The sequence below is a fragment of the Oncorhynchus gorbuscha genome, linkage group LG11 (assembly GCF_021184085.1).
Source record: "Oncorhynchus gorbuscha isolate QuinsamMale2020 ecotype Even-year linkage group LG11, OgorEven_v1.0, whole genome shotgun sequence".
NCBI lineage: Eukaryota > Metazoa > Chordata > Actinopteri > Salmoniformes > Salmonidae > Oncorhynchus > Oncorhynchus gorbuscha.
Window position 1 is genome coordinate 66,622,452 of NC_060183.1, and position 24,497 is coordinate 66,646,948.

The following is a 24,497-nucleotide window of genomic DNA, read 5'->3' on the forward strand; positions in this document are numbered from 1 at the left end:
GGATCACACATTTCTGCCCTATACAATTCAGTATAAAACTCCACAGTCCGCTCCCGCATCTCCCCCACCACAGAGGTCACCCGCCCATCAGACAGCCGTAGACAATGCATACCCTTGGCTTCACTGCTCTGTCTTTCCAAACCAAAGAAGAAGGAGCTGGGAGCATCCATCTCCTTGAGCATGGAGAACCTAGCTCTTACAAGTGCTCCCTTTGCTTTAACCTGGAAAAAACTGCCCAGGTCCCTACGTAATTCGGCTAAGTTAGCCTAGAGGCCTACATTGCCTTGCCCCACCATCTCTACCTCCATCTCACTAATACACCGCTCTAGTTCCCCCAATACTCTCCTAGCCTCTGAGGATGAGAGAGCTGTGTACTGTTGACAGAAAAGCCGAATTTGCACTTTCCCCACATCCCACCACTGACTCAGAGACTCATACTCCTCTCTTCGCTGCCCCCATCTTTCCCAAAAAGTCTGGAAACCTGAGCAAAAAGTGGCATCTTGTAAGAGCTTTACATTGAACTTCCAATAAGATGCCTGCCGGGGCCCTGGTGAAATAGACAGCCGAGCCATGGTTATGTGGTGATCCGAAAACCCCACTGGGAGAATGGTAGCACCCAGCAGCCTATTGCTCTGATTCCTGGACATGTAAAAACGATCAAGTCGAGCTGCACTCACCCTAGCCCCAAAAACCTTCACCCACGTATACTGTCTTGTGTTTGGATGTTTAGTTCTCCAAACATCCACTAGGTCAAACTGATTAAAGATGTCCCTTAACACTCCCACTGACACCGAATGAGGCTCTTCCCCATTTCTGTCTTTTGTAAAATCCATTGTACAGTTCCAGTCACCTCCGATCACCAGCATCTCCTCAGGCGCTACTTGTGAGAGTTCCTGTCTAAGACTCCCAAATAGAACCCCTCTTTCTCTCCCTGTGTTAGGCGCATACACATTTATAAAGACAAAACACATGTTGTTAATTTCTGCTTTAACAACAAGCAACCTACCCCTACACACCTCCTTTGAGGAGCAAATTTTTACAACCAGACCCGGTGCAAAAAGGACTGCCACCCCTGCACTAAGATTTGTCCCATGGCTCAACACACTTGCCCCTTTCCACCAGAGCCCCCAATCAACTTCATTCACCACATCACTATGCGTATCCTGCAGAAACAACACCTGTACTTTTTTTTGTTTAACATATTCACTCAACACACTCCTCTTTCCCGCATCTCTGGTGCCATTTATATTGAGCGAGCCTACCCGAAGAGTCTCCATAAGGAGTGGGAGAAAAGCCAGCAGAGAAATAGACCAATAGCAAAGCTCAAAAAGCCCCAGTGTCAGTAGAAATTAAACATTTAAACAGTGTCTGAAGGTAAACCTTTACGCACTGTTGTGACCCACTTCCTCAACCTAAACAGTTTCCTGGGTGAGAGGACACCATGCCCCTCATTTCTCATAGCATGTTGTACTGATCTTACAAACTTTCTAGGATCAGGAAAAAAAGCCTCAAGATTAACTTTTTTCCCTTGTCAGTTCTCTCAACGTGTACTTAGACCCCTCTGGTTGACTGGCTGTCAGCTCCGGGCCAATTGAAGAGGAGTCTGAAAAAAATAACTCCTCATCCTCTTCCTCAGACTCACTTTCCTCCTCTTCTCTATCTCCCACCCTGACCACCTGCCCTTTCTGGTTAGGGCCTCACCCACAGCAACAGGCAACATTTCCATGGTGCCTTTGTCCACACCCTTTTTCTTTTTCCTCTTGACACCCTTCTCCTCCCCCCCTAATCTCTTACACTTCCCCACTATACTCTCCTCATCCACTAGAATAACCTGACTAGACGCAGTATCATCTGCACCACCCTCCATAGCATGACTAGGGCCAGCCTCAGCTACACCACCCTCCATAGCATGACTAGGGCCAGCCTCAGCTATACCACCCTCCATAGCATGTCTAGGCCCAGCCTAGCTACCCCACCATCTCTAGCCTGACTAGACCCAGCCTCTGCTTCTCCACCATCTCTAGCCTGACTAGACCCAGCCTCTACTACCCTACCATCTCTAGCCTGACTAGACCCAGCCTCTGCTTCTCCACCATCTCTAGCCTGACTAGACCCAGCCTCATCTACACCACCATCTCTAGACTGACTAGACCCAGCCTCATCTACACCACCATCTCTAGACTGACTAGGCCCAGCCTCTGCTGTCTGCATCTCCTTACCCCCTGCATTTTGACCTCGATTTCCCCCCCTTGCGCTCGTACCCTCCCCTTGTCTATGGCCTTTATGTGGGCACGCAAAGCTCTTGTGCCCCAAATCCCCACATTCAAAACACCGTAGACTATCTGTGCTGGCAAAACCTGCATAGAGCCCCTCCCCATGCCTCACTTTAAAATGCACATTTAGCTGTTGCTCATTATTGTTCAGAAACATAAACACTTGCCTCCTGAACGAAACAACGTGCTTAACGGCATCTGCCTGAAAACCTGCTGACAGTACACGGAAACCGCTAGCAAACTTACCAAAACGACTCAGCTCTTTCCTAATTTGATCATCCGTAATAAACGGAGGCAAATTTGCCACTACAACTCTTGTTGAAGGGGTAGAGAGAGGTGAAATTGACACCAACACATCCCTTACAAATATTCCGCTAGCAATTAGCCTACCGACCAAATTAGCCCTTTTCATGAACACAACCACAGCTTTGTTCATTCTAGAAGCAGAATGTATAAACTCAGCTCCTACCTGTTCACCGACTGCGAGCAGAACCTCCTCCACCTTAACTCCGTTCTCAGGAACACACCTAACTTGGAAAAAAAAACTTTGGATACCGCTAAAAACAAATATTGCATTAACCCTCCACCATAGAAAATAACATGTAAAGAAAATAATAGAATCAAGAAAGTTAGTTAGGATAGAGCTTTCCACACCAAACACTCAAACTCCAAAAACACCCAGCATGCACCGAGAGAGAGAGAGAGAGAGAGAGAGAGAGAGAGAGAGAGAGAGAGAGAGAGAGAGAGAGAGTAAGGGGGATACCTAGTCAGTTGTACATCTGAATGCATTCAACTGAAATGTGTCTTACGCATTTAACCCAACACCTCTGAATCAGAGAGGTTCGGGTGGCTGCCGAGAGACAGGGGGAGGGAGAAGGAGAGGGAGATGGTTTAACTGGTGGCCAGGAGTATGGTAGTTGGAGGGGATGAGTTGGTTGGGGGCTGAGTTGCAGATGGTAAATTAACTGTGTTGTATCGTTGCTTAAGGATCAGGGTGATCACGACTTGTTAGAGCCCATGGTCTCTCTCTTCCTCATGCTTATTCTGTCTTTTTTAAATGGCTCTTTCCCTCTCTCCCTTTCTCTCATTAGACATTAATTCATTAATTCACACATTCTGTATTTTTGATCTCACACACATCCCTTACTCACCGTGATACATGCACACACATCCTCACTGGCACCGGTAAAGAGCCTATGTTGAAAGCCTGGGCACTGGACCTTGAGTGGTGGTGGTAGTATTCTGTACAATGGCTGAGGAGGATTCAACCTGGACTATCCCCATCACTATTCATGGAGGAAGAGAGGAAAGAGGAATCAGTAATCCCAGTGGGTGCATGCTCCCCCAATACCTCCACTTTTTCTTCTCTTCCTCTCCTCCTTTCCTCCTGCTCTCCTCCCTCGCTCCACTGCTCTGATTTATTCATTTGTTTTATCAGAGATTCTCAGAGTGAGGTAGATAGGTGTGTGCCCACATTTGCGTCACAAGAGTGCAGGTATGCACACACACACACACACACACACACACACACACACACACACACACACACACACACACACACACACACACACACACACACACACACACACACACACACACACACACACACACACACACACACACACACACACACACACACACACACACACACACACACACACACAACTTGATTAAATTCTTAGATTAATCTTGTTTCTGATGATAAAACTCAGCATTAGTGGACCATTGTCTTCTGGATGTGAGAGTAGCCTTCATGACCTCTCCAGATTTGGAGATAAAGTATTAAGGATCTCCATCCTCTCTCCACAGACACGTCCCAACTCACAGTGGTAACCCTGGCTTCCGCTGCCCCCTTCTCCAGTCCTGTTATCCCCTCTACCCCTCCTGCACTCTGGGTAGAGGTGTGTACATGCCCTCCTGGATTTGGGGGTCAGTTCTGTGAGCTCTGTGCCCCAGGATTCAGCAGAGAGGTCCCTAACGGAGGATCCCTGTCTCCCTGTGTGCCTTGTACCTGCCACCAGCATGGACCATGCCACCCTGAGACAGGTAGTGTCATGCAGGTGATAGAGGACCCAAAAGCGACTTAACAGAAACAGAGTTTATTCAAATCCAAACAGGGAGTAACAGAAATCCTCTAGTCTGTAGAGGGGAATAACAAGAGAAGCGGCCACAGACTGCAGGTCTCAGGCCGTAGTAGACAGAGACACCTGCTCACACGCAGCATCTGATGAAGGCAAAAACACGACAGGACAGGGCGAAACACAATCACAGCATGGTGAATACAAAACAAGGAACCGACGGGACAGGAACGGAACACAAAGGAATAAATAGGGACTCTAATCAGGGGAAAGGATCGGGAACAGGTGTGGGAAGACTAAATGATGATTAGGGGAATAGGAACAGCTGGGAGCAGGAACGGAACGATAGAGAGAGGAGAGAGAGGGAGGGGGAGAGAGAGGGATAGAAAAAGGGAACGAACCTAATAAGACCAGCAGGGGGAAACGAACAGAAGGAAAAGCAAAATGACAAGATGATATAAGACAAAACATGACAGTACCCCCCACTCACCGGCGCCTCCTGGCGCTCTCGAGGAGGAACACTGGCGGCAACGGAGGAAATCATAGATCAAACGGTCCAGCACGTCCCGAGAAAGAACCCAACTCCTCTCCTCAGGACCGTAACAAAACGATAAAAAGGGAAACTAGGGTACTACTCTAAAAAAAATGAGAACTAGGGACAGACTGAGACACAGCAAGGGCAGGAACAAGAACAGGAGAGATGCGATGGCAGGGAACAGACTGAGACCCAGCAAGACCAGGAGCAGAAGCAGAAAAAAAATTACCAGACTTCTTCTGCGCGCAGTCTGAACACGCAGCCACGAAACGGCGCGTGTCACGCTCCTGAGTCGGCCACCAAAAGCGCTGGCGAATAGACGCAAGAGTGCCTCGAACACCGGGATGACCAGCTAACTTGGCAGAGTGAGCCCACTGAAGAACAGCCAGACGAGTGGAAACAGGAACGAAAAGGAGGTTACTAGGACAAGCGCGCGCCAGTGTGCGTGAGTGCTTGCTTAACCTGTCTTTCAATTCCCCAGACTGTCAACCCGACAACACGCCCATAAGGAAGAATCCCCTCGAGATCAGTAGAAGCCACAGAAGAACTAAACAGACGGGATAAGGCATCAGGCTTGGTGTTCTTGCTACCCGGACGGTAAGAAATCACAAACTCGAAACGAGCGAAAAACAACGCCCAACGAGCTTGACGGGCATTAAGTCGTTTGGCAGAACGGATGTACTCAAGGTTCTTATGGTCTGTCCAAACGACAAAAGGAACGGTCGCCCCCTCCAACCACTGTCGCCATTCGCCTAGGGCTAAGCGGATGGCGAGCAGTTCACGGTTACCCACATCATAGTTGCGCTCAGATGGCGACAGGCGATGAGAAAAATAAGCGCAAGGATGAACCTTATCGTCAGACTGGAAGCGCTGGGATAGAATGGCTCCCACGCCTACCTCTGAAGCGTCAACCTCGACAATGAATTGTCTAGTGACGTCAGGAGTAACGAGGATAGGAGCGGACGTAAAACGTTCTTTTAGAAGATCAAAAGCTCCCTGGGCGGAACCGGACCACTTAAAACACGTCTTGACAGAAGTAAGAGCTGTGAGAGGGGCAGCAACTTGACCGAAATTACGAATGAAACGCCGATAGAAATTAGCGAAACCTAAAAAGCGCTGCAACTCGACACGTGACCTTGGAACGGGCCAATCACTTTTCCATCTGAATGCCTTCAGCGGAAATAACGGAACCGAGAAAAGTAACGGAGGAGACATGAAAAGAGCACTTCTCAGCCTTTACGTAGAGACAATTCTCTAAAAGGCGCTGTAGAACACGTCGAACGTGCTGAACATGAATCTCGAGTGACGGAGAAAAAATCAGGATATCGTCAAGATAGACAAAAACAAAAATGTTCAGCATGTCTCTCAGAACATCATTAACTAATGCCTGAAAAACAGCTGGCGCATTGGCGAGACCGAACGGCAGAACCCGGTACTCAAAATGCCCTAACGGAGTGTTAAACGCCGTTTTCCACTGTCTCTGATGCAGATGGTAAGCGTTACGATGGTCCAACTTAGTAAAGCACCTGGCTCCCTGCAGAATCTCGAAGGCTGATGACATAAGGGGAAGCGGATAACGATTCTTAACCGTTATGTCATTCAGCCCTCGATAATCACGCAGGGGCGCAGAGTACACGTCCTTCTTCTTAACAAAAAGAACCCCGCCCGGCCGGAGAAGAAGAAGGCACTATGGTACCGGCGTCAAGAGACACAGACAAATAATCCTCGAGAGCCTTACGTTCGGGAGCCGACAGAGAGTATAGTCTACCTCGAGGAGGAGTGGTCCCCGGAAGGAGATCAATACTACAATCATACGACCGGTGAGGAGGAAGGGAGTTGGCTCGGGACCGACTGAAGACCGTGCGCAGATCATGATATTCCTCCGGCACTCCTGTCAAATCGCCAGGTTCCTCCTGGGAAGTAGGGACAGAAGAAACGGGAGGGATGGCAGACATTAAACACTTCACATGACAAGAAACGTTCCAGGATAGGATAGAATTACTAGACCAATTAATAGAAGGATTATGACATACTAGCCAGGGATGACCCAAAACAACAGGTGTAAACGGTGAACGGAAAATCAAAAAAGAAATAGTCTCACTGTGGTTACCAGATACTGTGAGGGTTAAAGGTAGTGTCTCAAATCTGATACTGGGAAGATGACTACCATCTAAGGCAAACATGGGCGTAGGCTTGTCTAACGGTCTGAAAGGAATGTTATGTTTCCGAACCCATGCTTCGTCCATGAAACAACCCTCAGCCCCAGAGTCAATCAAGGCACTGCATGTAGCACCCGAACCGGTCCAGCGTAGATGGACCGACATAGTAGTACAAGATCTAGATGAAGAGACCTGAGTAGTAGCGCTCACCAGTAGCCCTCCGCTTACTGATGGGCTCTGGCCTCTTACTGGACATGAATTAACAAAATGTCCAGCAACTCCGCAATAGAGGCACAGGCGGTTGGTGATCCTCCGTTCCCTCTCCTTAGTCGAGATGCGAATCCCTCCCAGCTGCATGGGCTCAGTCTCAAAGCCAGAGGAGGGAGATGGTTGCGATGCGGAGCAGGGAAACACCGTTGATGCGAGCTCTCTTCCACGAGCCCGGTGACGAAGATCTACCCGTCGTTCTATGCGGATGGCGAGAGCAATCAAAGAGTCCACATCTGAAGGAACCTCCCGGGAGAGAATCTCATCCTTAACCACTGCGTGGAGTCCCTCCAGAAAACGAGCGAGCAGCGCCGGCTCGTTCCACTCACTAGAGGCAGCAAGAGTGCGAAACTCAATGGAATAATCCGTTATGGACCGTTCACCTTGGCATAAGGAAGCCAGGGCCCTAGAAGCCTCCCTACCAAAAACTGAACGGTCAAAAACCCGAATCATCTCCTCTTTAAAGTTCTGGAACTTGTTAGAGCAATCAGCCCTTGCCTCCCAGATAGCTGTGCCCCATTCTCGAGCCCGGCCAGTAAGGAGTGAAATGACGTAAGCAACCCGAGCTCTCTCTCTAGAGTATGTGTTGGGTTGGAGAGAGAACACAATCTCACACTGCGTGAGAAAGGAGCGGCACTCAGTGGGCTGCCCGGAGTAGCAAGGTGGGTTATTAACCCTAGGTTCTGGAGGCTCGGCAGGCCAGGAAGTAACAGGTGGCACGAGACGTAGACTCTGGAACTGTCCAGAGAGGTCGGAAACCTGAGCGGCCAGGTTCTCCACGGCATGGCGAGCAGCAGACAATTCCTGCTCGTGTCTGCCGAGCATGGCTCCTTGGACCTCGACGGCAGTGTAACGAGCGTCTGAAGTCGCTGGGTCCATTACTTGGTCGGTTCCTTCTGTCATGCAGGTGATAGAGGACCCAAAAGCGACTTAACAGAAACAGAGTTTATTCAAATCCAAACAGGGAGTAACAGAAATCCTCTAGTCTGTAGAGGGAATAACAAGAGAAGCGGCCACAGACTGCAGGTCGCTTCGGGTAGGCGCAGGCCGTAGTAGACAGAGACACCTGCTCACACGCAGCATCTGATGAAGGCAAAAACACGACAGGACAGGGCGAAACACAATCACAGCATGGTGAATACAAAACAAGGAACCGACGGGACAGGAACGGAACACAAAGGAATAAATAGGGACTCTAATCAGGGGAAAGGATCGGGAACAGGTGTGGGAAGACTAAATGATGATTAGGGGAATAGGAACAGCTGGGAGCAGGAACGGAACGATAGAGAGAGGAGAGAGAGGGAGGGGGAGAGAGAGGGATAGAAAAAGGGAACGAACCTAATAAGACCAGCAGGGGGAAACGAACAGAAGGAAAAGCAAAATGACAAGATGATATAAGACAAAACATGACAGGTAGTCTCTCGTGTTTTTCTTTCTTTCTTTCTTGTTCTCTCATTCCCTCTCTATACCTCTATTTTTCTCTTCTCTTAAAAACTTCTTATGGCTGCAATCCCATTAACGGAATCGATAGGACAACAGCCAGTGAAAGTGCAGGGCGCCAAATTCAAAACAACAGAAATCTCATAATTAAAATTCCTCAAACATACATGTATTTTATACCGTTTTAAAGGTAATCTTGTTGTTAATCCCTCCACAGTGTCCGATTTCAAATATACTTCACAGCGAAAGCACCACAATGATTATGTTAGGTCACCACTAAGCCACAGAATAAACACAGCCATTTTTCCAGCCAAAGATAGGAAAACAAATAACAAATAGAGATAAAATGAATCACTAACCTTTGATGATCTTCATCAGATGACACTCTTAGGTCTTCATGTTACACAATACATGTATGTTTTGTTTGATAAAGTTCATATTTATATCAAAACATCTGAGTTTACATTGGCGCGTTACATTTACTAGTTCCAAAAACATTCAGTGGTTTTGCATAGCCACATTGATTAAACAGAAACTCATCATAAATGTAGATGATAATACAAGTTATACACATGGAATTATAGATATACCTCTTCTTAATGAAACCGCTGTGTCAGATTTGTTTTAAACTTTACAGAAAAAGCAAACCATACAATAATCTGAGACGGCGCTCAGAAAAATAATAACTCCCAGGAATCTTAGTTCCACAATAAATGCTTGATTTGTTCGATAATGTCCATTATTTATGTCCAAGTAGCTACTTTTGTTAGGGCGTTAGGTACACATATCCAAACGATCGTGCAGGTCCAGCATAATTTCGGACAAAAAAATTAAAAAGTTATAATACAGGTCGAAGAAACTTGTAAAACTAAGTATAGAATCAATCTTTAGGCTGTTGTTATCATAAATCTTCCATACCATTCCAACCGGAGAATTCCTTTGTGTCTGGAGAAGCCATGGAATGCAGGTCGATATCATGTGAAATGCGCATGACCAGGAAATGGCTCTCTGACAGTAACCTGACTCATTCAGCTCTTATTCATCCCCACAACACAGTAGAAGCCTCATTCAAGTTTCTAAAGACGGCTGACATCTAGTGGAAGCCCAAGGAAGTGCATCTTCATCCATATCCCACTGAGAATTCAATAGGGCCTGGGTTGAAAATCGACCAACCTCAGATTTCTCACATCTTGTTTGGATTTCTTCTCAGGTTTTTGCCTGCCATATGAGTTCTGTTATACTCACAGACATCATTCAAACAGTTTTAGAAACTTCAGAGTGCATTCTATCCAATAATAATAATACTATGCATATATTAGCAACTGTGACTGAAGAGCAGGCCGCTTACTCTGGGCACCTCTGGGAACTTTTCATCCAAGCTACTTAATACTGCCCCTGCAGCCATAAGAAGTTTTAATTAACCTCTTCTTTTTCCTTCTCACCTCTTCTCGTCTCTTTTCTACTCGACTTTCCCTCTCTCTCAATTCAATGCATTTCAATAGACTTTATTGACATGGCAAGTTAAATTACTTACCATGTCAAAGTATACATATAACAAAAATGGTGGGACCAACAGCAATAGGAATAATAGTAGTGGAAATGGGATTACCATTAACATCAACTACAACAATATTAATGAGAATAATAATAATACATTGAAGCAATAGTAGTAGACCAGTCTCAACATGACTGAGAAGCTACATGGCATGGTATGAAAGCCAAAACAAAACTAAATGGGAAATATTATTGACATTACATAGCTGTCCCTCAGGTTGTAGCAGAAGAACACATTTTGTCTTTTCACCCATTAAATATTAGATCTTTGTCTCTATCTCTCCTCTGGAGCAGAGTGAGCACAACCTGTCCTCTCTGGGCAGCCAGGTTTGCCTGTGACGACAGATCTCTATGGCCAGACTGTTCTCACTGTGTCTGTACCTAGTCAGTGTTTTCCTCAGTTTTCAACAGTCAACAGGGTCGATAGTCTGCCACCATGACCTGTCTGTTTAGAGCCAAATAGCATTGAAGTTTACTTAGATTTTGTGTGATGTCTTTCCAATAGATGATATCTTTTTATTTTTTATTTGTGAAGAGTTGATTGGACCAGATTTTCAGAGCTGTCCTGAGCTTTGGAAACAGCTCATATTTTTTATTTTACCTTTATTTAACTAGGCAAGTCAGTTAAAAACAAATTCTTATTTTCAATGACGGCCTAGGAAGAGTGGGTTAACTGCCTGTTCAGGGGCAGAACGACAGATTTGAACCTTGTCAGCTTGGGGATATGAACTTGCAACCTTTCGGTTACTAGTCCAACGCTCTAACCACTAGGCTACCCTGCTGCCCCAATAGGTGGGCCCTTTTCTTATTTTATTTTGTGATCACTTGTTTTTAGATGGTTGTAAAATTTGATGGCTCTTTTTTTTCTATTTGAATAAGGAAAGGGTATTGGCCCAATTCTGCTCTACATGCGTTATTTGGCGGGTTTCTTTGCACTTGCAACACAGTCTTGCAAAACTCTGCATGCAGTATTTCGATTGGATGTTTGTCACATTTGGTAAATTCATTATTAGAGAAGAGGTGCTGCCGATTCTTCTAATGTTTTTTCAGATTGATTAAAAACTTCTTATGGCTGGAATCCCGTTAACGGGATGATATGACAACAGCCAGTAAGTGCAGGGTGCCAAATTCAAAACAACAGAAATCTCATAATTAAAACTCCTGAAACATACATATATTTTATACCGTTTTAATGGTAATCTTGTTGTTAACCCACCACAGTGTCCAATTTCAAATAGGCTTTACAGCGAGGGCACCACAAACGATTATGTTAGGTCACCATCAAGCCACAGAAAAACACAGACATTTTTATCCCCAGCCAAAGTGAGGAGTTTCAAAAAGCACAAATACAGATCAAATTAATCACTATCCTTTGATGATCTTCATCAGATGGCACTCATAGGATTTCAAGTTACACAATACATGTATGTTTTGTTTGATAAAGTTCATATTGGCCAAGATGGCCAAGATGTTCAAATGTTCATAAATGGTCGAATAATAATAAGACAGAACAGTTGAAACTGGAGCAGCAGCATGGCCAGGTGGACTGGGGACAGCAAGGAGTCATCATGTCAGGTAGTCCTGCGGCATGGTCCTAGGGCTCAGGTCCTCCGAACGAGAGAAAGAAAGAGAGAATTAGAGAGAGCACACTTAAATTCACACAGGACACCGAATAGGACAGGAGAAGTACTCCAGATATAACAAACTGACCCTAGCCCCCAACACATAAACTACTGCAGCATAAATACTGGAGGCTGAGACAGGAGGGGTCAGGAGACACTGTGGCCCCATCCGAGGACACCCCCGGACAGGGCCAAACAGGAAGCATATAACCCCACCCACTTTGCCAAAGCACAGCCCTCACACAACTATAGATGGTTCACATCTATTGGAACCCCTAGGAAGTGCAACATCATTAAAATCTCAAGGGGATTTATTTGGGAACTGTGGTGAATACATACCAAGCTTAAATTTTTCACTTCCTGTTTTGATTTCTCCTCGGGATTTTGCCTGCCATATGAGTTCTGTTATATTCACAGACATCAATCAAACCGTTTTAGAAACTTTAGTGTTTTCTATCCAATACTAATAATAATGTGCATATATTAGCAACTGAGACTGAGGAGCAGGCCATTTACTTTGGGCAACTTATTCATCCAAGCTACTCAATACTGCCCCCCAGCCATAAGAAGTTTTAAAGTAGATGTTAAATAGTGTTGGACTTATTGGGCAGACCTCTTTCACTACACGTCACTCAGAGAATAAGTCTGTTTGCTTGTTGTTGCCAATTTTAACCGCGCATTTGTTTTTAGTGTACATTGATTTAATAACATCATATGTTTTCCCTCCAATACCACTTTCTATTAGTTTATAAAATAATACCTTTGTGCCAAATTGAATCAAATGCTTTTTTGATGTCTACAAAACAAGTAGATTTTGCCTTTGTTTTGGTTTACTTGTTGTTATTTAGAGTGTGCAGAGTGTAAATGTGGTTGTTATATGATAATATATTTTAAAAATAATTATAATAAAATGTAAAAAATCCAATCTGGCTTCCGTTTAGGACGTTGTGTTAATCAAGGAAATTATGTAATGTATTATACTGCAGAGAATTTTCCCTAAATTGCTGTTAACGCAAATTCCTCTGTAATTATTTGTGACAAATTTGTCAACATTTTTATAGACTGGTGTGATCAGATCTTGGTTCCAAATATCAGGAAAAATAACTGAAGTGAGGATAATATTGAAGAGTTTGAGTATAGCAAATTTGAATTTGTGGTCTGTATCTTTGATCATTTCATTTAAAATACCATCAGCACCACAGGCCTTTTTTGGTTGGAGAGTGGATAGTTTTTCCAATAATCATTTTTCTGTAACTGGGGTATCCACAGGATTCTGATAGTCTTTGACTGCTGATTCAAGGATGTGTAATTTTTCTTGTTTATCATTTTGTTCTGGGCTCTTTGTTATATTGCTTTAGAAGTTTGCAAAGTGATTTCTCCACATACAGTGGGAAGAAACAGTATGTGAACCCTTTAGAATTACCTGTATTTCTGCATAAATTGGTCATAAAATGTCATCTGATCTTCATCTAAGTCACAACAATAGACAAACACAGTCTGTTTAAACTAATAACACACAAACAATTAATTGTTCATGCCATTATTGAACACACCCTGGAAATATTCACAGTGCAGGTTGGAAAAGGTATGTGGACCCATGAATTTAATGACAGGTTGACCCTACTTTGGTAGCAATAACCTAAACCAAATGTTTTCTGTAGTTGCGGATCAGACATGCACAATTTTGGACCACTCCTCTTGACAAAACTGTTTCAGTTCCACAATATTCGTGGGATGTCTGATGTGAACTGCTCTCGAGGTCATGCCACAGCATCTCAATTGGGTTGAGGTGAGGACTGACTGGGCCACTCCAGAAGGTCAGGACTGACTGGACCACTCCAGAAGGTCAGGACTGACTGGGCCACTCCAGAAGGTCAGGACTGACTGGACCACTCCAGAAGGTCAGGACTGACTGGGCCACTCCAGAAGGTCAGGACTGACTGGGCCACTCCAGAAGGTCAGGACTGACTGGGCCACTCCAGAAGGTCAGGACTGACTGGGCCACTCCAGAAGGTCAGGACTGACTGGGCCACTCCAGAAGGTCAGGACTGACTGGGCCACTCCAGAAGGTCAGGACTGACTGGGCCACTCCAGAAGGTCAGGACTGACTGGGCCACTCCAGAAGGTCAGGACTGACTGGGCCACTCCAGGGTCAGGACTGACTGGGCCACTCCAGAAGGTCAGGACTCTGACTGGGCCACTCCAGAAGGTCAGGACTGACTGGGCCACTCCAGAAGGTCAGGACTCTGACTGGGCCACTCCAGAAGGTCAGGACTCTGACTGGGCCACTCCAGAAGGTCAGGACTCTGACTGGGCCACTCCAGAAGGTCAGGACTCTGACTGGGCCACTCCAGAAGGTCAGGACTCTGACTGGGCCACTCCAGAAGGTCAGGACTGACTGGGCCACTCCAGAAGGTCAGGACTGACTGGGCCACTCCAAAGGTCAGGACTGACTGGGCCACTCCAGAAGGCGCATTTTCTTCTGTTCAAGCCATTCTGTTGTTGATTTACTTCTGTCTTTTGGGATGTTGTCCTGTTGAGCTAACTTCTGTTGAGCTTCAATTGGCGAACAGATAGCCTTACATTCTCCTGCAAAATATATTGATAAACTTGGGAATACATTTTTCCGTCGATGATAGCAAGCTGTCCAGGCTCTGAGGCAGCAAAGAAGCCCCAAACCATGATGCTCCCTCCACCATACTTTACAGTTGGGATGAGGTTTCGATGTTGGTGTGCTGTGCCTTTTCTTCTCCACATATAGTGTTGTGTGTTCCTTCCAAACAACATAACTTTAGTTTCATTTGTCCACTGAATATTATGCCAGTAGCGCTGTGGAACATCCAGGTGCTCTTTTACAAACGTCTTTTACAAACGTCTTCTTCCATGGTGTCCTCCCATGAACACCATTCTTGTTTAGTCTTTTACGTATTGTAGACTCGTCAACAGAGATTTTACAATCTTCCAGAGATTTCTTTAAGTCTTTAGCTGACACTCTAGGATTCTTCTTAATTAACCTCATTGAGCATTCTGTGCTGTGCTCTTGCAGTCTTCTTTGCAGGATGGCCAGGGAGAGTAGCAACAGTGCTGAACTTTCTCAATTTATAGACAATTTGTCTTACCGTGGACTGACTTTTAGAGATAGTTCTGTAACCCTTTCCAGCTTTATGCAAAGCAACCGTTCTTAATCTTAGGTCTTCTGAGATCTCTTTCTTTCAAGGCATGGTTCACATCAGGCAATGCTTCTTGTGAATAGTAAACTTTTTTCTGAGTGTTTTTAATGGGGCAGGGCATCTCTAACCAAAATCTCCAAACTCGTCTCTCTGATTCGACTCCAGGTTAGTTGACTCCTGACTCCAATTAACTTTTGGAGAAGTCATTAGCCTAGGTTCTAGGCTCTCGGGGTTCTCATACTTTTTCCAACCTACACTGTGAATGTTTAAATGATGTATTCAATATAGACAAGACAAATACAATCATTTGTGTGTTATCAGTTTAAGCACACTATGTTTGTTTATTGTTGTGACTTAGATGAAGATCAGATCAAACAATGTAAAATTTATGCAGAAATCCAGGAAATTCCAAAAGGGTCAGATACTTTTTCTTGCCACTGTATCCCCATTTTGGATAGCCAATTCCTCATGATGAGGTTTGTTTAGTCACATTGTCACATTCCCAGTGGGTCGGAAGTTTACATACACTCAATTAGTATTTGGTAGCATTGCCGTTCAAATTGTTCAACTTGGGTCAAATGTATCGGGAAGCCTTCCACAAGCTTCCCTCAATAAGTTGGGTTAATTTTGGCCCATTCCTCCTGAAAGAGCTGGTGTAACTGAATCAGGTTTGTAGGCCTCCTTGCTCGCACAATATTTTTCAGATCTGACCACAGATCTTCTACAGGATTGAGGTCAGGGCTTTGTGATGGCCACTCCAATACCTTGACGTTGTTGACCTTAAGCCATTTTGCCACAACTTTGGAAGTATGCGTGGGGTCATTGTCCATTTGGAAGACACATTTGCGACCAAGCTTTAATTTCCTGACTGATGTCTTGAGATGTTGCTTCAATATATCCACATAATTCTCCTTCCTCATTATGCTATCTATTTTGTGAAGTGCAGCAGACCCTCCTGCAGCAAACCACCCCCACGACATGATACTGCCACCCCCATGCTTCACTATTGGGATGGTGTTCTTCGGCTTGCAAGCCTCCCCCTTTTTCCTCCAAACACAACAATGGTCATTATGGCCAAACAATTCAACTTTTGTTTCATCAGACCAGAGAACATTACTCCAAAAAGTATGATCTCTGTCCCCATGTGCAGATGCAAACCGTAGTCTGGCTTTTTTATGGCGGTTTTGGAGCAGTGGCTTCTTCCTTGCTGAGCTGCCTTTCAAGTTATGTCAATATAAGACCCATTTTACTGTGGATATAGATACTTTTGTATCCATTTCCTCCAGCATCTTCACAAGATCCTTTGCTGTTGTTCTGGGATTGATTTGCACTTTTCGCACCAAAGTAAATTCATCTCTAGGAGACAGAATACGTCTCCTTCCTGAGCGGTATGACGGCTGAGTGGTCCCATGTAGAATGTATGCACACATGACTGTAAGTCGCTTTGGATAAAAGCGTCTGCTAAATGGCATATATTATTATTATTATTATTATTTATACTTGCATACTTTTGTATGTACAGATGAACGTGGTACCTTCAGGCATTTGGAAATTGCTCCCAAGGATGAACCAGACTTGTGGAGGTCTACAATTGTTTTCAGAGGTCTTGGCTGATTTCCCAAGCTGTAAAGGCACAGTCAACTTAGTGTATGTAAACATCTGACCCACTGGAATTGTGATACAGTGAATTTTAAGTGAAATAATCTGTCTGTAAACAATTGTTGGAAAAATTACTTGTGTCATTCACAAAGTAGATGTCCTAACCGATTTGCCAAAACTATAGTTTGTTAACAAGAAATGTATGTAGTGGTTGAAAAATGAGTTTTAATGACTCCAACCTAAGTGTATGTAAACCTCCGACATCAACTGTATTTTTCAATTACTTTTTTCGATTTTTGCAATCATTATCCCAAACCATTTTTCATTTTCTATTGTATTTGCTTTGCTCTTATGTTTCTTTAGATTAGCCAAGGAGGCTAATTTGTCATATAAAGTTTATGTTCCAAACGGCCAAGTTTACACCTTCATTGCTGTAGGAGAATGTTAAGGCTAAAAAGCTGTCCAGGAGAGATTGTATTTTTGGGCTAATTAGTAGCTTTTTGGTAGATTTCTAAACTGTTTGCACTCCATCTACAGGCCTGTTTTGTACCATATAATTTGTTGGGCCTTGATGCTTCATGGTTGGGTTCCGCTCTTCTCAGATACACTATGCTTTTACTGTGATCTGAGAGAGGTGTTAGTGGGCTGACTGTGAAGGCTCTGAGAGACTCTTGGTTGAGGTCGGTGATGAAGTAGTCTACAGTACTCCTGCCAAGGGATGAGCTGTAGGTGTACCAACCAAAAGCATCCCCTCTTAGCCTACAATTGACTATGTTTAGACCCAGTGTACAACAGAGCCTCGGGAGCTGTACTCCATTTTTGTTTTTCACTTTGTCATTGTTGTTTCTGGGGGGTATGTAGGGAGGGAAAGGCTGTTGCTTCCCAGTAGGTCTTTGTCCCTATGACTGTTAATAGTGTCTAGTTCTTCTCCACATACCAGTATGTTGCCTAGGGCCTGAAAGTGACTTATCTCCCCCTCTAGAATGGAGAGAACTCTCTTCATTGAAGTAGGGTGAATGTATGTGGCACAGAGGAATACGTTTTTATCTGAAAAGATAGCCTCCTTGTTAATTTTTAACCAGATAAAGAATTATCCTGTTTTGATCAATTTGATTGAATTAATTAGTTCAGATTCATACCATATTAGCATTCCCACCGAGTCCCTGCCCTTTGTGATTCCTTTTAATTTGGTTGATGGTACGATTATCCCTGTCACTCCCTGATCTGTTCCACCTGTCTTTGTGCTTGTCTCCACCCCCCTACAAGTGTCGCCCATCTTCCCCATTGTGCCCTGTGTATTTATACCCGTGTTCTCTGTTTGTCTGTTGTCAGTTCGTTTTGTTTCTAGAACCTACCAACGTTTTGTTTTCCCTGCTCCCGCCTGTTCCTTGCTCTTGTTGTCTAGTTTCCCGATTCTGACCGTTCTGCCTGCCCTGAGCCTGCCTGTCGTCCTGTACCTTTGCCCCACTACTCTGGATTACTGACCTCTGCCTGACCTGACCCTGAGCCCGCCTGCTGTTCCAGTGCCTTACACCCTCTCTGGATTATTGACCCCTGCCTGCCTTGACCTGTCGTTTGCCTGCCCCTGTTTAAAGAATAAACATCCGTTTCTTCAACACTGTCTGCACCTGGGTCATACCTTAAAGCAGGATAATCTCCCTATAACCTAAATGGACAGCCAGTGGAAACATCACCTCTACACCATGTTTCCTGTAGCAGTACAATATCAACATCATTATTCTTTGGATTGTGGCAGGGTGGAAGTCCTTCCTCCGTAGAAGGGTTGACACCACGATCCTTGAGTTGGGGACTATTGCAGAGGCATTCTCAATCATTCCCCGGAGTGAGATTGCCACCCTCTCATACTGAGCACGCAGGCCGTTGCTTCCGGTGTGTATGATTATGTTGTTTGATTATGTTAATATGTTGCTAGACCCGAGCTGGGCCTTATGAAGCTCCATGGCTCTCTGCGTTGTTGGGCACCACACCTTTCTCATTTTGTGTCTAGGGAAAAGTTTATTCTCCTGAACAAACTTCCCATTTGAGTCCATCAACAGGACGATGTCAGCCAGTGTTTCTTCTGGACTGGAGGGTGGTAGAGTGGGGGCTGGTGGGTGTTGAAGCTGGGATGTGGCTGGTCTGTGCCGGTGCCGCTGTCAGTGGGAGGCTGTTCCGTGGGCTGGGGGAGGCGTGCAGTAGGCAGGGCTGGGTAGGCCTGGCTGGTTGTGCGGGCTCCTCTGCTGTGTGAGGACAGGTTATAAAGTGATGATCTAGCTGCTCTTGCAGCCTGTCCTCTGTTCACTTTCTCACCTGCAGCTCCTCTCTTAGTGTGGTCAGCTCGTTATTACTGCTCTGCCTGTCTTTTTGGAGCTTTCTCACTTCCTTTGTTAGATCAGCCAGCTCTCTATTGAGTCCGTCTCACTCTTGCTGAACCTCTTTCAGCTGTGTTGCAAGGCTGCTGTCCTGATCTGTCCGCACCTTGGTTAGGAGCTCCTCTAAGATGTGGATGTCTGGTTGCTGTTTGCTCACACTCTCCCTGAGCAGAACCACCTCCCCCTCCAGTTTGGTGAACTCTTCCCTCATGACAACCATGGTGGGAAGAGGGCCTGAGTCTGTTCTGCACTGAGTGGGTCGCTCTCCTCCTGGGCCTCCACTATGGTGGGAAGAGAGGTGCTGGATGTGCCTTTTTGGTTGGGGATAGGGGTGTAAGGGTGGTGCTGGTGGAGTTTGACTTGTGGGAGGGCATGCCACTGGTTGGGGTCCTCCTCCCTCTCTGCTCTCTCCTTAAAACTTTACTAGGGTAGGGGGCAGCATTCTGAATTTTGGATGAAAAGCATGCCCAAATTAAACTGCCTACTACTCAGGCCCAGAAGCTAGGATATGCATATAATTAGTAGATTTGGATAGAAAACACTCTAAAGTTTCCAAAACGGTTAACATAATGTCTGTGTATAACATAACTGATATGGCAGGTGAAAACCTGAGGAAAATTTAACCAGGAAGTACTATTTTGAAAGGCTGTTTTCCATTGAAAGCCTATCCACCATCAAAGACATGACCCAGTTCACGATCTCTATGGCTTCCTCGACGTGTGGCCAGTCTTTAGGCATTGTTTCAGGCTTTTACTCTGATTGAAATTCTGAGAAAATTAGGGAGATACAGCACTTTCAATGTGTGGACAGTGGACATTTCCAGACACGAGTCATGCGCATGATCGGGAATGCACCTTTCTTGTTTCTCCTTTTCTATTGGACGAAGCTTTTGTCCGGTTGAAATATTATTGATTATTTATGACTAAAACAACCTGAGGATTGATTTTAAACATCGTTTGACATGTTTCTACTAACTTTATTGTACTTTTGACTTCGTCTTAATGTTGAGAGTGCCCATTGTGCCTTTGGATTTCTGAACTAAACGCACCAACAAAACAGAGGTTTTAGGACATAAAGAGGGACATTATTGAACAAAACAAACATTTATTGTCTAACATGAAGTCCTGTGAGTGCCATCTGATGAAGATCATCAAAGGTAAGTGATTCACTTTAAAACGCCATTTCTGACTTTTGTGACACCTCTCTTTGTTTGGAAAATGGCTGTATGGTTTTCTGTGACTAGGCGCTGACCTAACATAATCGTTTGGTGTGCTTTCGCCGTAAGGTCTTTTTGAAATCGGAAACTGTGGTTGGATTTACAAGACGTTTACCTTTAAAATGGTGTATAATACTTGTATATTTGAGGAATTTTAATTATGGGATTTTTGTTGTTTTGAATTTGGCGCCCTGCAATTTCACTGGCTGTTGTCGAGGTGGGACGCTAGCGACGCACTTGTACCAGAGAGGTTAATGGTCTGAAAGTCGGTTTCAAACAGCCTAATGTTACCTTGCATGATGACAGTCCCAGCCTTGTAGAGGTTGATTGTTATCATGGTGTTGTCAGAGTCGTCTGTGTCTTTGACTTTCAGCTTCCAGCCATTACAGATTGTCCCTTTCTTTATGGGTGGGTAGGGAGAGCAGACTTCTGAGCACCATGCATTTGGCTGGTCAGTGAAAAAAAATAAGATTACTCACATCACTGTTTTTGTAGAGGTCTGCAAAAGGGGTTTCTGGCCTCCCCTTTAGTAGTTTTTGTTTAAAAGCCTTCCTTGTTGTGTCATTTTTGGCCTCTGGAGGGTAAGAGAAAGGACTGGAGTGGGGACATGGTGCCTGTAGGCTCTGCTACTACTGCTGCTCTCTTCTGCTGCACCGTTGCCATGGCAACCAGTTTTGTTTGTCTGCTGCTGTTGTTAGGTAGTTCTAAATTAGCTCAAATAAATGCAAAATTTGAAAAATCTTAACACAAAAAAATGGAAGATATGTTTAAAGTTAGAGTCTGTGCTCTTTGTTGGTTTACTCACTCAGTTTGGTTGTTTGATGTAGTTGTATTAACCTGCTAGGTTTGTTCTAGCTACATTTTTCTGGCTAGCTTGTTAGCCTGCTGGCTAGGTTTTTGTTATGTAGCTAGCTAGTGAGAGTCAAAACTTCTTTATTTCATGCTCAAAATTACTTTTTATATTGTGATTTAATATAGTTGTTGTTCATCACTACTTGTCTTGAATTATTTTTAGATTAGAGTGTTTATCTCATTCTAAAAAGGAAAAATCAGGAGTTCATGTTGAGCATGCCTGTAGCTCTCTCTCGCTCTCTCTTTCCTTCTCTCTCCATCTCGTATCTCTTTATTACTCACTTTGATGACTCCTACAGCCAATGACAGCAAAACATAGATTTGTGCCCTCATTCCATAGTTCTATCTTTATTCTCCTATCACTCTCTGATTTCTCTCCAGCCAGAGACAAGAACAATGACCCTTTACCCTGATCTCACTCCATCTCGCTCTACCTCTATTTACCAACATAACTTTCTGTCCTTATTTCAATCTTTGGCTTTCTGTTTCTCTCTCTGTCTTCTAACAAGAGACAGGTAAAGGGTCACCTTACATCCTCCCATCTCTCTTTCTCTCAGACTTTTTCCAACTCTCCTAGAAACAATGAGTACCCACCCTGCCCTCTCTGTTTATCTCCATCTCTTTTTCATCTCCTTCTCCTTCCCTGTATTCATCTCAGACTCAGACAGAGATATGACCTAGTTAGGAGTTGCCTGGAGCCTCAAGTGTCTCTGTCTGTCTGTCTGTCTGTCTGTCTGTCTGTCTGTCTGTCTGTCTGTCTGTCTGTCTGTCTGTCTGTCTGTCTGTCTGTCTGTCTGTCTGTCTGTCTGTCTGTCTGTCTGTCTGTCTGTCTGTCTGTCTGTCTGTCTGTCTGTCTGTCTGTCTGTCTGTCTGTCTGTCTGTCTGTCTGTCTGTCTGTCTGTCTGGGTTCAGAAAGCGGGGCTGGTGTCATTAGCCTCGTTAGTCACCCCTCAGCAAATTGAACCTAATTTAGGAGCAGATATCCTGCTTTTCTCCTGCGCCTCTCTTCCTCTGTCTCCCCTGTCTCTCTGTCTGTGTTTATCTCTCTCTATATCCCTCTCTTTCCTTTTCCCTACCTCTCTCTTTCTCTCACTTTGGTAGCAGACTGTCACCATGTCTCCTGGTTCTCTAAACATCTCTTCAGTCCCCACAATATTTTTTATTTCGTTAATCCATTGTCACAAAACAGAGCAGTACAGGAGTTTCACAATATAATAATATCATAAACATGATTTGCTGCCTTTATACCCTGAGTGAGTATACAGTTGAAGTCGGGAAGTTTACATACATCTTAGCCAAATACATTTAAACTCAGTTTTTCACAATTCCTGACATTTAATCCTAGTAAAATGTCCCTCTCTTAGGTCAGTAAGGATCACCACTTTATTTTAAGAATGTGAAATGTCAGAATAATAGTAGACAGAATGATTTATTGCAGCTTTTATTTCTTTCATCACATTCCCAGTGGGTCAGAAGTTTACATACACTCAATTAGTATTTGGTAGCATTGCCTTTAACTTATTATGGGAAGGTGGAAAGGTATCTTCCCATCTGGCCAACATCCGGTGAAATTGCAGAGCGCAAAATACAAACTACAGAATAATAAATATTTAACTTTCATAAAATCACAAGTGTCATACATCAAAATAAAGCTTAACTTCTGGTTAATCCAGCCCATGTCAGATTTCCATAAGGCTTTACGGCGAAAGCACACCATGCGATTATGTTAGGACAGCGCCCCACATACAAACCATGGAAAAAAAATCAGGCAGGTGCAATACGAAAGTCAGAAATAGCGATATAATAAATGACTTACCTTTGATGATCTTCTTCTGTTGGCACTCAAAGGTCCCAGTTACATCACAAATGGTCCTTTTGCTCGATAATGTCCTTCTTTATATCCATAAAAACTCAGTTTATCTGGCACGCTTCAGTCAATCCAAATCAAATCAAATGTATTTATATAGCCCTTTGTACATCAGCTGATATCTCAAAGTGCTGTACAGAAACCCAACCTAAAATCCCAAACAGCAAGCAATGCAGGTGTTGAAGCACGTTGGCTAGGAAAAACTCCCTAGAAAGGCCAAAATCTAGGAAGAAACCTAGAGAGGAACCAGGCTATGAGGGGTGGCCAGTCCTCTTCTGGCTGTGCCGGGTGGAGATTATAACAGAACATGGCCAAGATGTTCAAATGTTCATAAATGACTAGCATAGTCAAATAATAGGTCTGGGATAGGTAGCACATCCGGTGAACAGGTCAGGATTCCATAGCCGCAGGCAGAACAGTTGAAACTGGAGCAGCAGCATGGCCAGGTGGACTGGGGACAGCAAGGAGTCATCATGCCAGGTGGTCCTGAGGCATGGTCCTACAGCTCAGGTCCTCCGAGAGAGAGAAAGAAAGAGAGAAAGAGAGAATTAGAGAGAGCATACTTAAATTCACACAGGACACCGGATAAGACAGGAGAAGTACTCCAGATATAACAAACTGACACTAGCCCCCCGACACATAAACTACTGCAGCATAAATACTGGAGGCTGAGACAGGAGGGGTCAGGAGACACTGTGGCCCCATCCGATGATACCCCCCAGCACAGCACCCACACCACTAGAGGGATATCTTCAACCACCAATTTACCATCCTGAGACAAGGTTGAGTATTGTATACAAGGCCAAATCCACCCAGTTTCCCTCCATCAAAATGCATACAAATGAAACCCAAACATTACTAGTAAACTTTTCCAAACAAGTCAAACAATTTTTATAATCAAACCATAGTTTATTTAAGTATTAGGGTACCTATCAAATTTAAGACAGAGAATCATTAGTCTTTACCGGAGAAAAATACCAAAGAACGCGCTCTCATTCACGCACTTGGAAACACTACAGCCATAATGGGAGTCACCTAGAAAGACTACAATTTCTGGCTAAACCAGCCTGAAAATCTTTCTAACTGTTGACATCTGTTGACATCTAGCCCTAGGAACTGCAATCTGGGAGGACGTCGCATTATAATAAAAGTGACAGCCATTGAAAATAGTGGTATCCTGAATTTCTTTGCAGGAGGGGGGGGTTTATCCTCTGGGTTTCGCCTGCCATATTAGTTCTGTTATACTCACAGACATTAATTGAACAGTTCTAGAACATGTAGAGTGTTTGTATCCAAATCTACCAACTATATGCATATCCTAGCTTCTGGGCCTGAGTAACAGGCAGTTTCATTTGGGCATGCTTTTCATCCGGGAAGTGAAAATACTGCCCCCTACCCAAGAGAGGTTAAATTGTTTAACTTGTGTCAAATGTTTCGGGTAGCCAAAAAGTTTGATCTTTGTCCCCATGTGCAGTTGCAAACCATAGTCTGGC

At 44.4% G+C, this 24,497-nt stretch overlaps 1 protein-coding gene across 1 annotated transcript in view; it reads left to right on the plus strand.

The window, feature by feature from the left end:
- LOC124047707 (laminin subunit gamma-3-like) overlaps positions 1 to 24,497 on the plus strand; it is a 187,714-nt gene that overhangs the window by 111,110 nt on the left and 52,107 nt on the right. The window contains 1 exon segment of the mRNA XM_046368013.1: positions 4,083 to 4,319. Coding sequence (XP_046223969.1) covers positions 4,083 to 4,319 — 237 coding nt within the window.